This window comes from Capra hircus, chromosome 10 (assembly GCF_001704415.2).
Source record: "Capra hircus breed San Clemente chromosome 10, ASM170441v1, whole genome shotgun sequence".
Taxonomy (NCBI): Eukaryota; Metazoa; Chordata; class Mammalia; order Artiodactyla; family Bovidae; genus Capra; species Capra hircus.
The window spans coordinates 32,516,635-32,532,122 of NC_030817.1; the positions used below are offsets into that span (position 1 = coordinate 32,516,635).

General features: G+C 38.0%; 1 protein-coding gene across 1 annotated transcript in view; it reads right to left on the reverse strand.

Annotated features, from left to right (window-relative positions):
* KIAA0586 (KIAA0586 ortholog) overlaps positions 1 to 15,216 on the reverse strand; it is a 139,896-nt gene extending 124,680 nt beyond the window's left edge. Inside the window, exons 1-7 of the mRNA XM_013967209.2 lie at positions 15,102 to 15,216; positions 14,348 to 14,629; positions 13,364 to 13,434; positions 10,871 to 10,940; positions 9,657 to 9,726; positions 1,861 to 2,035; positions 324 to 545 (exon numbers count right to left, since the gene is read on the reverse strand). Of these exons, the coding sequence (XP_013822663.2) occupies positions 324 to 545; positions 1,861 to 2,035; positions 9,657 to 9,726; positions 10,871 to 10,940; positions 13,364 to 13,434; positions 14,348 to 14,603 (864 nt within the window). The 5' untranslated portion in view covers positions 14,604 to 14,629; positions 15,102 to 15,216. The remainder of the gene's footprint in view (positions 1 to 323; positions 546 to 1,860; positions 2,036 to 9,656; positions 9,727 to 10,870; positions 10,941 to 13,363; positions 13,435 to 14,347; positions 14,630 to 15,101) is intronic.

Below are 15,488 nucleotides of genomic sequence, written 5' to 3' on the forward strand. Positions count from 1 at the left end.
TTTGCCAGGCTAAGAACCATTGATATAAACAGAAAACTGCAATGCAATATAAGCCCTTTTAAAATGCCATGAAAAGAAATATCACCAAAGAAGGAAAAAAACAGTTTTAAGGAGAGGTCTCACAAAGCCAGACACCTGAACTAGAACATGCAGAGTTCTTCTTTTCCACATAGAAGAAAAGAATGATGAACAAACAAATCATTATTTAAGAACTAAAACTGTTACAATCTAAGGAGATGAACTACTGGAATAATCAGTGAATATCAGCTTAGAGATCCGAGTCATGAAAGGTCACGGGATGTGCGGTCGCATATTACAGATACCTGAATATCGATTTGCTGTTGTTGCAGCTTTTCGAGATGCCGAATGTGTTGCTCCATAAACACATTCATTTGTTTTTCATGATCATGACAGTGTAGTGTCTCCTGTTTATTCTGCATGGTCGTCTGCTGCTCTGTAACACGTTGTAACTGTTTATCAGTCTCTTGTAACTTATTGAGTAATTCTGTAACAGAATTAACCTTTGCTTCCAACTCACTCTGCACCTAAAACAAAAATATCCAGACATCAAAAACATGCTCAATTATTAGAAAGGTTATATAAAGTGAACTGGTATAGAGAAATTATCAAACCAGAACTTTTACCCTCTACACTTCTGATGTTTCTAAAGCCTTTATTTTTAGAATCACAGAAATAAGGCAGAATAGCTATCCTTAGCTAGATCTTTTTTCTCTTAAAAACTACCAAATTTGCCACAAAGAATTTTTATTTTGTCAGAAAACTAAGATCACAGCATCCAGTCCCATCACTTCATGGCAAATAGATGGGGAAACAGCAGAGACAGTGACAGATTTAATTTTGGGGGACTCCAAAATCACTGCAGATGGTGACTGCAGCCATGAAATTAAAAGATGCTTGCTCCTTGGAAGAAAAGTTATGACCAACCTAGACAGCATATTAAAAAGCAGAGACATTACTTGGCCAACAAAGGTCCATCTAGTCAAAGCTATGGTTTTTCCAGTAGTTATGTATGAACGTGAGAGCTGGACTATAAAGAAAGCTGAAAAAAAAAAAAAAAGAAAGCTGAGCGCTGAAGAATTGATGCTTTTGAACTGTGGTGTTGGACAAGACTCTTGAGAATCCCTTGGACTGCAAGGAGATCCAACCAGTTCATCCTAAAAGAAATCAGTCCTGAATATTCATTGGAAGAACTGATGCTAAAGCAACTCCAATACTTTGGCCACCTGATGCAAAGAACTGACTCATTGGAAAAGACCCTGACACTGGGAAGGATTGAAGGCGGGAGGAAAAGGGGAAGACAGGGGATGAGATGGTTGGATGGCATCACCGACTCAATGGACATGAGTCTGAGTAAACTCTGGGAGTTGGTGATGGACAGGGAAGCCTGGCATGCTGCAGTACATGGGGTTGCAGAGTCGGACACAACTGAGCGACTGAACTGAGTTTGGTCAGCAATCTTGGCTCTCCCACCTATTAGCTCTAAGACCTGATGCTGACTCTGACCTGTTTTTCAATCTTCTCAGTTACAAATGGAGGGCTTTGCATATATGATCTGTACGGTCAATTCTAGCTCTAAAATAAGGATATCCAGTCATCCCAGCTACCCAAGACTGAGTGGCTCCCAAGATGAGATACTCCACTGCTAAAACGAAGGAATCCAGGATTTTCTAGCAGTAATACAGGGATGAGAGTTAAGTCTCATAACTTCTGAGAAATAATACATAACCACAGAGAACAACGAGAATGTCCCTAGTCAACGGTTGGACACAACAATTACAAAATCAGTGTCTGGTACATTTTACAAAGAAGTTCTGACTATCTAGGAAGAAACAGGTATACTTTTATCAGTGGAGCTGCTGTTGCAATGGCGGCGGCAGTTGCTGCAGCCACAGTTGTAGCTGAATCAATTCCACTGGGTGAAATTCTATTCTCCTGGGTAACAGGGTCCTTTTCTGTGCCTGCATCTTCCAAAAGCTGTACCTTCACCTCCTTAAACACAGGCATGCTTTGAGCTCTGGAAATAAAAAAGGAAAAAAAGTCTATTCAGTAAGCTATACTGAACCATTAGAAGAAATACCTATAAGTGGCAATCTGCTGCAGGTGAATTTTCTTGATTTTTTAAAAAAAGATAAATTCCTATTTTTTGCTATCAGCATATCATTCATTTGGTTAATGAAATCTATTAAGGCTCAGGTCACCACACACTAAGAAAATTAAAAGATAATTTCCAGAAGGCACTGATGTTTTAGAAAATATGACTTACACATATGAAAAATACACGGGCACAATTACAATGATTTAGAGTCAAGAAGCACAAATCTGGGACTTCCCTGGTGGCCCAGGGGTTAAGAATCTACTCGCCAATGAAGGGGACACAGGTTCGATCCCTGGTCTGGAAGGATCCCATCTGTCATGGAATAACTAAGGCCATGAGCCACAATTGCTGACGTTCCCATGCACAGAGCCCATGCTCCTCCATAAGAGAAGCCAGCACAATGAGAAGTCCTAGCACCGCAACAGAGTAGCATCCACTCACAACAAACAGAGAATACCCACATGCAGCAACAAAGACCCAGTGCAACCAAAAATAAATAAAAATTAACTTTAAAAAGTTTTTGAAAAGAAGTACGGATTTAAAACATACAGCAAAGGCTCTAAGTATTCAGGTATCAAGTTTTACTCCCAAAGGAAGACAACCCAAGAGGGACTATTAAAACTGCTGAAAAGAATTTCTAAATTTCTAACTCATTTAGGTTTAATGTCACCTAATTTATTAAAACGGGCATAAAATACATTACTAAGCAGTCTCGATTAAAGATGAGTCCAGAAAATACATATTCACAATAAGGCATTTAACTAAACACTTATTAAAAAAAAAAAAAAAGACTGGTCAATTTTGTGTTGTCTTTGGCCTAAAATAAATGAAAGAAACACTGACAAAATTGAAGAGTGCCTAAGGTAAGTCTAAGTAAAATCAGCAGGAATGTGCTTCATCTCCAGCTGCTGGATTTCCACCTTCTGATTTTTTAAGAAGGCACAGAGCTCTTAAACCTACTCCTCTTCGATGTTGCCTCATTTCTATTAAGAACATCATTTGTCTCGCATTCTCAAAATTTTGAAGTTATCTTAAGTTCTCTACCCTTCAATTAACTTCTCATACCCAACTGAGTCATCGGGTTTTCTCAATTATTTCATCACAATTGCAGGAATCATGTCATGGAATTATAGAGGCACGGGAACCCAAAGCCCAGCTTTCCTAATTTTCTTCATTTTATAGATGAAGAAAGAAACTGAGGTCCACAGAGATAATGGGATTTACCTGATCATGTCATAGAACTAGTAAGTAGCCAAGTTAAGGCCAGTGCCCACAGATCTTCCCATGACATCAGGCTTTTTCTCTCGAAACAGCACTTCTCCCTTCATAATTCTGCTCTAGTACAAAACCATCATCTCTTGCCAACTACTTCATTCTTCTGGTTTCTATTTGCTTAAAAACTTTTCACACAGATTTCACCATTCAAAAGTCTAAAATCATTCCTTACAGACAACTGAATAGGCTAGTTTCCTATTCGGCATTCTGCTTACTCCATCCTCTGGTCCTGCGCTAGGTTCCAACATATACTGTACTTTCTGTGTCCTCTCCCCAGTTACACTGCTCTCACAGGTGACTCCAGGCTTTTTTTTCACTCTGTTCTCTCAATCTTCTTCACCCAACTTGCTCTAACCCTCCCAAGATTCAACAATTGAAGTCTGACCTTTTCAATAAGCCTGTTCTTGGGGACTTCTCTGGTGGTCCAGTGGTTGGGACTCCAAGTTCCCAATGCAGGGAACGTGGGTTCAACCCTGGGAACTAAGATCCTGAATGCCAAATGGCACAGCCAAAAAAATAAATACGCCTGTTCTTAAAACACTTCCTCTTGATCTCTCCATTCATTAATTTCTTTTCATTTACTTTCGATGAGCTTCCCTGATAGGCCAGACGGTAAAGAATCTGCCCACAGTGCAGGAGATCCAGGTTTGATCCCTGGGTCAGGAAGATCACTGGAAAAGGGGATAGCTACCTACTCCAGTATTCTTGTCTGGAGAATTCCATGGACAGAGAAGCCAGGTGAGATATAGTCCATGTGGTCACACAGTCAGAAATGACTGAGAGATGAACACAACACTTACTTCCAAGACCATACAATTGAGGCTTGACAGTCAGCCATCCTACGGTTTAAATGGCTTCTCTTGTGGCTCAACTGGTAAAGAATCTGCCTGCAGTGTGGGAGACCTGGGTTCAATGCCTGGGTTGGGAAGATCCCCTGAAGAAGGGAAAGGCTACCCACTCCAGTATTCTGGCTTGGAGAATTCCATTGACTGAGTAGTCCATGGGGTCGCAGAGTCATACACAACTGAGCGACTTTCACTTTCACAGAATAGACATTTAACAAAACTAACATGTTAACAAAATTAACAACGTACGGAATGTTTCCACTCACAGCTCTAATCATACATTCCTCCATCTATGTACCTATACTCTCCCCAACTAAGCTCTAAGAAACCTGGAGTAGGGGGCTTTTACACCACACAAGCAGTAAGAAAGAGCACAGAGTTGGTGCTAAATATACATTTAGCTGACTGAGTGGTGTACTAAGAAAATATAATTCAGATAATCCCTATCCTGTAGATTTTCTGTTTGAATGTGATTTATCCTTTAAGATCTCTCATTCTGTATTAATACATTAAACTGACCAACAAGAAAAATAACATTATAAGGCCAAACATCAACTTCTTTAAAGTTTTAAAATTTTATTTTTTCCTATTATCAAACTAATAAATGCTCAATGCAGTAAATGAACACACTCAATATTCCAGCAAATTTGGAAAACTCAGCAGTGGCCACAGGACTGGAAAAGGTCAGTTTTCATTCCAATCCCAAAGAAAGTGAAGTCACTCAGTCGTGTCCGACTCTTTGCAACACCGTGGACTGTAGCCTACCAAGCTCCTCTGTCCATGGGATTCTCCAGGCAAGAATACTGGAGTGGGTTGCCATTTCCTTCTCCAGGGGATCTTCCCAACGCACGGATCGAACCTGGGTTTCCCGCATTGCAGGCAGACGCTTTAACCTCTGAGCCACCAGGAAAGCCCCAATCCCAAAGAAAGGCAATGCCAAAGAATGCTTAAACTACCGCACAATTGCACTCATCTCACATGCTAGTAAAGTAATGCTCAAAATTCTCCAAGCCAGGCTTCAGCAATATGTGAACCATGAACTTCCAGATGTTCAAGCTGGTTTTAGAACAGGCAGAGGAACCAGCGATCACATTGCCAACATCTGCTGGATCATCAAAAAAGCAAGAAAATTTCAGAAAAACATCTATTTCTGCTTTATTGACTATGCCAAAGCCTTTGACTGTGTGGATCACAATAAACTGTGGAAAATTCTGAAAGAGATAGGAATACCAGACCACCTGACCTGCCTCTTGAGAAACCTATATGCAGGTCAGGAGGCAACAGTTAGAACTGGACATGGAACAACAGACTGGTTCCAAATAGGAAAAGGAGTACATCAAGGCTGTATATTGTCACCCTGCTTATTTAACTTATATGCAGAGCACATCATGAGAAGCGCTGGGCTGGAAGAAACACAAGCTGGAATCAAGATTGCCAGGAGAAATATCACTAACCTCAGATATGCAGATGACACCATCCTTATGGCAGAAAGTGAAGAGGAACTAAAAAGCCTCTTGATGAAAGTGAAAGAGGAGAGTGAAAAAGTTGACTTACAGCTCAACATTCAGAAAATTAAGATCATGGCATCTGGTCCCATCACTTCATGGCAAATAGATGGGGAAACAGTGGAAACAGTGGATGACTTTATTTTTCTGGGCTCCAAAATCACTGCAGTTGGTGATTGCAGCCATGAAATTAAAAGACGCTTACTCCTTGGAAGGAGGGTTATGAGCAACCTAGATAGCATATTCAAAAGCAGAGACATTACTTTGCCAACAAAGGTCCGTCTAGTGAAGGCTATGGTTTTTCCAGTGTTCATGTATGGATGTGAGAGTTGGACTGTGAAGAAGGCTGAGCACCAAAGAATTGATGCTTTTGAACTGTGGTGTTGGAGAAGACTCTTGAGAGTCCCTTGGACTGCAAGGAGATCCAACCAGTCCATTCTAAAGGAGATCAGTCCTGGGTGTTTATTGGAAGGACTCATGCTAAAGCTGATACTCCAATACTTTGGCCACCTGATGCGAAGAGCTGACTCATTGGAAAAGACTCTGATGCTGGGAGGGGTTGGGGGCAGGAGGAGAAGGGGAAAACAGAGGATGAGATGGCTGGATGGCATCACCAACTCGATGGACATGAGTGTGGGTGAACTCCAGGAGTTGGTGATGGACAGGGAGGCCTGGCGAGCTGCAATCATGGGGTCGCAAAGAGTCAGACATGACTGAGTGACTGAACTGAACTTAAGCGTAAAGAACTAGAAAAAATGCACATAATTCACCCACTCAGAAGAAACTATTCCTTTCCTTTTTGTCTTTTTCTAGAACTCTTTTTATCCCTTAATCCTCTGAATCTGGCATCTATCTCAATACTACACTGAAACCGCTCTTACGAAGGCCATTAATACCTCCTCTTGCTCAATTCAATGGACACTTCTCAGTCCTTATCTTTATGTCTGAGCAGCTATCAAACTTAGAACCTCACTTCCTCGGTTTTGTTAAGGCCACACTCTTCACTTCTGGATAAATTTTCTGAGTGGCACTTAGAAATCACCTTGCTTTCTCTGCACATCTCTTAAAGATTCGGTTTTCTTACAGATCTATCCTAAGCCATCTCATTTCACTCTCACACTCCCACCAGGCCAATTCAACCACTTTCAGAGCTCAGACTACTATCTATATACAGGTAACTTATATAATGGATTTCTAGCTTAGAATCCTTTTGCCAGTTTGACCTCTTTATGGCTTGGTGGGTAAAGAATCCACCTGCAATGTAGAAGAGACCGGAGATGTGGGTCTGATCCCTGGGTTGGGAAGGTCCCCTGGAGGAGGGTATGGCAACCCACTCCAGTATCCTTGCCTGGAGAATCCCATGAACAGAGGAGCCTGGCAGGCTACAGTCCATGGAGTCACAGAGTGTCAGACATGACTGAGCACAGAGGTTCAGTTTGCTATCAGACATTTTTTACCTGGATATCTCATAGGTACCTCAAACCCTTGCCAATGTCTAGCGTGAAATTTATTCACCAACACCTCCCCTTTTCAATGAATACTATTACTGACTATGCATTTATACAAGCCCAAAATCTGGGATCCATCCTTAGCTCCTTCCTCATGGTCACATCTAAGCATCAATTCCTGTCAATTCTATCTCCAAATTATCTTCCAAACCTGTGCACTCATTTTCAGGCCAGCATGATTCCCACCTTCACATCCCACCACTTACCAATGGGTTTAGAATCAATCTAACCCATCTCTTTCAAAGATCTTCGAAAAGTTCACAGTCAATTGGCTTCCTAGATTTCAGTCCAGCCCTCTTCTAATCCATTTTTTCCTGAGTGAGCCTTGTAAGAAATATATATCAAACTTTAAAACTTTTAAATGATTTGCCGTTTCTCTTTAAGTCCAAAGTTCTTTGGTGTCGTTCATAACTCTGCTTACCTTCCTGACACAGGAAATGTCATTCTACCCTTGTTCTAGATACTCCAGACAGACTCGTCATTCCTCAAAGGCTCATTCTAGTCAATTACCTTTGTTTTTTATAGCTTTACTGCATATTTTAACATCAGATAGGGCAGATTCTCCATCATTCCATTTTTGTTTCTCCAAAATTAGCTATTCTCCACGGTGTGTATTCTACATGTATGTATTCTTAACAGGATGTGCATACATTCTCAACTGTGTACCCTTTCAAGTAAATTTTAGAATCACTTTGCCAAATTCAATCTGCCATTCTCAAAAGAAAAAAAGAAAACCAAGTGATACTGACTACAGTAAAGTTTCTCTAGAGACACAATAAGACTATCTTTTAACCCAATATGAGAGTCATTTTTACAGTTCTGACTCATACCACTCTCTACACTGCAATAACCTTCTCAAACGCCCTTCCTAGTTTTTCTTTTTCAATTCTGTTTGTTCATCCTGAAATGGGGAGAGACCTACTGTGAACAAATAGGAGGGGTAGTAGTCACAGCTATTTCTCACTGTCCACTTGTTTATGAACAACTTCTCCCTCTCAGATTTGAGAGTTCTAACTTGAAGGCAAGTTGATAAAGCCCCTATTGTGGTTGCAAGTAGTCACTGCTACCTGGGGTCAGTAGGATGGAAATGGTAATCACTCTTTCTCCAATGAAGCAGATGTAATCTGAAATTTTTAGTTTATGTACAGAATTTGGGAGACTGCCCCTCCATCATATCCTTACTTATGCCTTTTCGTATATATTCACAAACTCTAGGATACAATTTACCATCCAGGTTCAGTTCAGTTCAGTTCAATCACCTCCTAATCACCTGTTACATACTGGGAACTGGAGGCTGATCAAATGTCAAAAGGAAAAACACCATTAAGCCAAACAACCAGCTGTGAAACTCTGGCTGGCTCAGATGACACTCCTTGTGGTTTGCTGTGCTATGCTTAGTCGCTCAATCATGTCCATGGACTGAAGTCTGCCACCCCTCTGCAACCCCATGGACTGAAGTCTGCCAGGCTCTTCTGTCCATGGGGATTCTCCAGGCAAGAATACTGGAGTGGGCTGCCATGCCCTCTTCCAGGGCCTTGCGGTTTAGAGGTAGTATTTACTTTGTTAGTGTTTCCCAGAGTATAATATGTATATTATGAATAACTATAGGTAAAAAAAGAATAAACTTTACTTTAGTAGTTGTAGAGCTCTAGTCCAGGAGTAGAATATATTTAGTGCAGGAACATAAATCTCATTCCACCCCCACTAGCGATTTTTAAAAATATCCCTGGTGATACATTCTTTCATGTTCAGCACAGTGCTGTTGTCAGGGTTGACTCTGTATTTCGTCGGCAGTAAAGATAAAGCTGGAAGGAAGTATTTAGATAGAGTAATAGCAGTTTTCCTTCACTCCACTCAGATGCTAAGCTTGCCCCTTTCTCAAATCTTAAGCAGAGATTAAGAAAAAGTCTAAATGTCCTTTTTCAGTAAGCAGTATTATGTATGTGGTCATATATGTGACCGCTGCTATGAACAGTATAGTGAAGTGACTAAGACAGTACTCTTTAGACAGACTACCTGGGTTTGAATTCCAACCCAGTGAATACTTGCTCAATGACTTCAGGAAAATCAATCCCTCTGTGTCTCAGTTTCCTCATCTATAAGATGGGGATTCTGTAAAATTGAGATGGTAATGTAATCTATATTATTGGATTTTGAAAAAATTAAATGAGTTAATGCATACAAAGTGCTTTCAACAACAACCACAGCAACAATAATAACTGTTAACAGCCACTGAGTATTTTATACATGCCCAGCATCATGAAAAATGCTTTATACATATTGTCACACTTCTATATTTCACATATTGGAAAAAAACAACTTTTTTCCCTAGGTGCAAAGCATAAACAAAGCTGATTGTAAAGAAACACAAGAAATGCATCGCCTATTTTCTCTAAATGAAACTTACTTTTGTTTTAAAACTGCTCTTAGAGCATCTTTCTGTCCCATAGTGTACTGAGAAATAAAGATGTCATTTGCTGCAAAATAAAAGCACAAAAATATACTTTAGATTCCTAGAAATGTATCATATTTTGATAAGCTACTAAAAGAAAAAAATTTTAATTAAAAAAATGTTTGGGAATTCAGCAATATGATTTCTCAATTTAAAAAGACAAGAAACAAATTAAGTGACTTGAGTAATAATAATCATAACTCAAGACTGTAAAAATAAAATTGTGTAGAAACACTTGGGGCCAAATTAAAGACATTTGTTCAAACTCTAATGAGAACACTGCTTCGCTGAAAACAAAACCAACTACTTTTAAAATGTCATTAAATACATTTTTTCAAAGCATATTTTTAATCTATTATCTTAGCAAAGACTATTCAGCATTTATAATCAGGTATCAAATACCAAACTATGCAATAGGTTGGCAATAATAAAATTACCTTTACCATCACAAATTATCTTCTGGACTTCAGAGATTTCATTAATAGCTTAACTTGGAAGGAAAAATGAATTAAAAATGAAAACAAGAAAAAACTGTAAAGTTGTTTAATAAATACCTAAACAAATATATCAATGAATATCTAAAACTCTAAAATTCTATCCTTACCAAAGAAATTCTTACAAGTGTGCTAAGTCGCTTCAGTTGTGTCTGACTCTTTGTGACCCTATGGACTGTAGCCCGCCAGGCTCCTCTGTCCATGGGATTCTCCAGGCAAGAATACCGGAGTGGGTTGCCATGCCCTCCTCCAGGGGATCTTCCTGACCCAGGGATCAAACCCACATATCTTATGTCTCCTCTACGAGCAGACAGGTTCTTTACCACCCGCACCACCTTGGAAGCCCAAATTCTTACATATTACAACATAAATGAACCATGAAGACATGCTAAGTGAAATAAATCAGTCACCAAAGGACAAAACTCTATATATGATTCCACACATAAGAGATATAATGGAATATATAGCGACAGGAAGCAGAATGGTGGGAAGGGGAACAGAGTTAGTATATAATGAGAACAGAGTTTTGGTTGGGGAAGATGAAAAGTTCTGGAGATGGGATGGTGGTGATAGCTGCACAACATGAATATACCTAATGCCACTTAAAAATGGTAAAAATGGTAAACTTTACATTATGGGTATTTTACCAAAAAATTAATAAAGCTATCCTTTTACCTTTTTGTCTGTTGTTCTCTTCCATTTTATTCAAAGGCAACACTTGCACTGCAGCATCTTTAGAAAAATCCTTCAGGATATGAAAGGAAGAAATGAAAGGCATAAATCCACTTTATGATTCCTTATTTATTAAGTACCATTTACTAGCTTATGTGACTATTGTGTCCTGGGAGGACACAACTATTTGTTTATACACTTAATTCCAGCACTACCATGCTTAGGTACCCTGAAGCTACTCAAAGATGTGTTGAATGCGTAATGAGCTGTCAGACAAGTGAATGAATTGGAAAATGAACAAGCAAGTGTGGTCCTGAAATTCAGATTCAAATCCCAATTTGCTACTTTCAGGAGAGCAACCCATGTAACATTTCAATGGAAACAGTTAAACGTAAAAATATGATTCACTGTGAGACAATGTAGTTTATAAGGATGTCCATTGCACGGCACTACACCAGAAATTAATTTTCACAGTATTCTTTGTCACTGAGCTATAATGTAGTCTCGGAAGACTTCTCTATAGACGTGACAACTACTGCCAAACAGATTTCTGCTCACATGTGTACCCTAGGACTTCACTTCTAAGATTCTATTCACTGCTAAGACACCATGACATTTTAAGTGCTTGGTTCATTTAACATTGCTTCACCTTCCTTAGGCACACATTTTTCCCCCTGCCAAATCATTAAATAGAAAATAAAAAATAGTAAAAGAAAATTGATGCAAGCTATCTACTGATAATAGGTGTTAAATTCCTAAAAATAGCCAATGAGACTAACAAGACATGGAATGCATCTGGGAAATCAAAGAATTCCCACAAAACAGTATGAAAAAGCACAGCACATAAATATGTATTCACAAGAGAATAAATACAGGTGGCAATATAAATGAAAAAAAGTTCCCCTTCACTAATAATAAAAGAAATACAAAATCAAACAATGCGCTGCCCTTTTCACCTATCAAAACAGCAAACTTTATGTTTGTTTGTTTAATATTAATGCTTCATATAAATGAAGATGGAGGGAAATCCACTAATTCTACTCATGACCTTGCTAGAGAATACATATTGATACAGTTTTTCTAGAGGCAATTTAGAAATAATATAAAAAATGTGCATATTCTTTTAGGTAATAATTTTATACCTAGAAATTAATATAAGAAAGTGAGCTCAGATACAAACCAGAATGTTCATCACCTGGTTGTACATATTATAAAAATTTTGGTGGAAAAAACCTCAATGTCACAAAATAAGAATATGAACATATAAACTATGGTACATACATACACTGAAATTCTGTGAATTTATTAAAAGCTCCTAAGAAAAAAATCTATGACATGCAACAATAACTTTAATATTACTTAGTTATAAAATAATCCCATTTCATAAAATATACATATACATAGAAAAAACTCTAAATGTTAACAGTACTTGCTTTTATATAATTGTGGAATTTCTTTTTTCCTTCTTCTTTTTGAATTTTCTATAGTGATTTTAAGGTTTTGTTTTCTTTCTGCACATGTATAAGGATTTGCTCCTTATAGTAGGAAAAGGTAACTCTTATCTTCCAGTGGTAGAAAGAAACAAGTATGAAGAGGAGCAAATCTAAATATGAGCATATTGGACACAAACTTCTTTCATTTTTCTCTTTAAAATAGCATGGTCAAGTCAATAGAGAATATAATCTTAGCCCTTATTTATGAAATAAAAACATAATGCAAAAAGGCTGCAGTTTGTGATCATGGTAAAATGATAAAGAACTAGGTTTGCTCTGCAGGTATATTTTATATTAGACAAATCTACACAAAACAAACTGTTAGCCTATATTAAATCTAATGGAATCCTTCCTGATGATCTTCCAAAGATCACCCTTTTATGTTCAATTATACAATAATAACATATCCATACATTTGAGAAATTATTTAAATAATAGAATTAAAATACCATTAATCTTTAAATAAAGCCTCCTCAAAAAAGAAAGAAAACACATCAAGCCAAAGGCTAGGCATTTATTCAGAGATCAAGTACAGCACATAATTATACCTTTTTATGATGAATTGTTGACAAAATTCATCAGTAAATAGCTGCAATACCTGTTTTAGTTTACTAGCTGTTAAATTCACAATATATAGTCAATATTATGATAAGTGATCAAAGTCTAATTGTGTGACCAAACGTATTTATAAACAAATATTTTCAGTATTATAAATAAAAAATGACATTAAGATGAGAATTTCATGTTATTAGCTTTTAAATACCTCTCAAAAAAAAAAAGCACACAAAAGGCTTCAGAATAGCTAGAATAAATTCACACTTCACTTTTTTAAAATTCTGTTGTTACAGCTCCTTTACCTTTACCTAGCAGTTTGTAAAAATATGTCTTTGGTAAGCGAACTTTAATTAAAAACAAGGCCTATTGCTAATCTAAATTTTAAAAAGCCTTACTTGACAATACTTAAAATTTTAACATGAGCGTAATTAAGAATTATTTTGCTTACACTTTCTGACACAGTAGGATTTTCTATTGGAGGCTGCTGATAATTTCTGGCAGAAGTTAAGTCTGATGAACCTAACAAAATAAAAGAATCAATTTTAGTGAGTTTTAAATTAGAATGTTTCCTTTAGAAACTGTATAAGCATAATTCAAGAACTATAAATTCCATATTAATGCAAGACCTAAACTGGAAGCCAATCTTCATGCAAAAAGCTTAAAATGTACATATATATATACCGATGAAGGTTTTCACATCTGATATTTTGGAAAGTAAGGGCTCAAAACTGACAATCCAATAAGACAAGTATACAAAGTTATACAACGAGTTACACTATTGAATTAGGACAAACTATCTGTGCAATCACTTGCCAGGAAGAAAACATGCAATGATATAAAAGCCTAATTAAACAGCAGGCCTAGGTTATGCTGAAATTGCCAAAAGCAGCACTATAAAAACTACTTTATTTATTCTTTTTCGCACTTATAATCATTAATCTGATTACCAGTGAAGTGGGTTATCTTTACTTCCAGGGAGCTTAGACAAGTTAAGTGAATTGTATTTCGGATGCCATCAAAAGGCAGAAATTGTGCTTTTCTACAATTCCAAACTGTACAGCATTATCCAAACAGAAGGTAAAAAGCTAGCCCCTACTGGTGAAAAGCACATCACACTAATTAAATGTGTCAATCACAGATATGAACAAGAATAGTGTGCCAAAAAAACACGCAAAGAAAAAAAAAAAAACCGAAACGTTTTATTCATTCCATCTACTGAATATGATTCGATGTAGACTGTTCCTGCCTGGCCATTTTCCCAGGAAAAGGGGTCACTCTTCTAACGACTGTACAAGCGAGAAATATCTTGTATTTAGGAATTAAAACATTAAAAATCCTCTAGGTTTTGAAACACACACACACAACGAAATGAAAATAAAGACTAAAGATTTACAAAATCGAAAACTGGTTGAAACTATTTGGAATCACATACCACATAACGTTCCATTCAAGCTCTTCCCAGTTCTAACAGGAAGACGTTTATTTGCAGACAACGCTGGAGGAACACGGGACAATTCATCTTTCAGCAAAGCCAAATTATCTCCCTGATTTGGAGAAGCTATCTCACGAAGTCTCCTCGCTGGTACTTTAACCTTTTTTTTCTTTTCCAGGCAAAACTCTGAGCCTTTCATATTACTGGTAACAAACCTAGCCCCACAGTTCTGAACAGAATTTTCTTCTGGGTCCATAAAACTTCAGAACAAAATTTTCACTTCTATGAGGATTTAGTGGGGCCGGGGGTAAGGGAGAAAAAATGAGGGAGGAGTATGATAAAGAAAACGTGAATTTCACGTGATTTTGAAACATGCAAGCATCAACTTTTACATAAAACAATGCCTAAACAGACTATCCGCAAAGCTAGAAATTTCAATTTGGTATTTGACCGAGGATTGATTTACCCATCAATCCCATATTTACCCATTAATTCCATTCAGGCTATTAATGCACCACGCCAATAAATCTCAAAGTGAGGAGGACAAGAGAACGGCCACATAAGTAATAATAATAACACAGAGCACTCCCCTAGAGTACTCCCGGAGAGAAGGCAGTACAAAGGAAACCAGATGCGGATGCGAGTTAAAATTTGAGAGGGAGTCAAGCAGGCAAAACGAAATGCTACTTTTTCCCCCCAAAATCACCTACATAAGAAGCTTAATAGCTTCCTTTAACCAACGAGTCTTACACACCCCTTCAGAAGCAATCATCAGACACCTAAATTCACCCTTCCGTGTCTCCCGAAAGCCCGGTATCTGCGGAACCACAGGTCTAATCTGACAAGTTCAGTTGCCCGCTGGTCAACACCTACTTCCCTTTAAACCCGCCCTTCAAACACAACACGCATGCGCGCCATGAAATCGTCCAAATCCTCCAACCAAAAAGCTAAACACTGTCGGGTGCTTCTCCATCACTCTCCGGGTGGAAACAAACTGCCGGCGTGAAACACTTAAAACGGGTGTGAAATTTTTGTTTTATTAAAGGCAGTAGTACATTGCCCCACAAGACTTAAAACACTGAATAACACCCGAGTCTCATCCAGGACCTCAAGAACTCCCGACCTAGCTGGTTATACACCA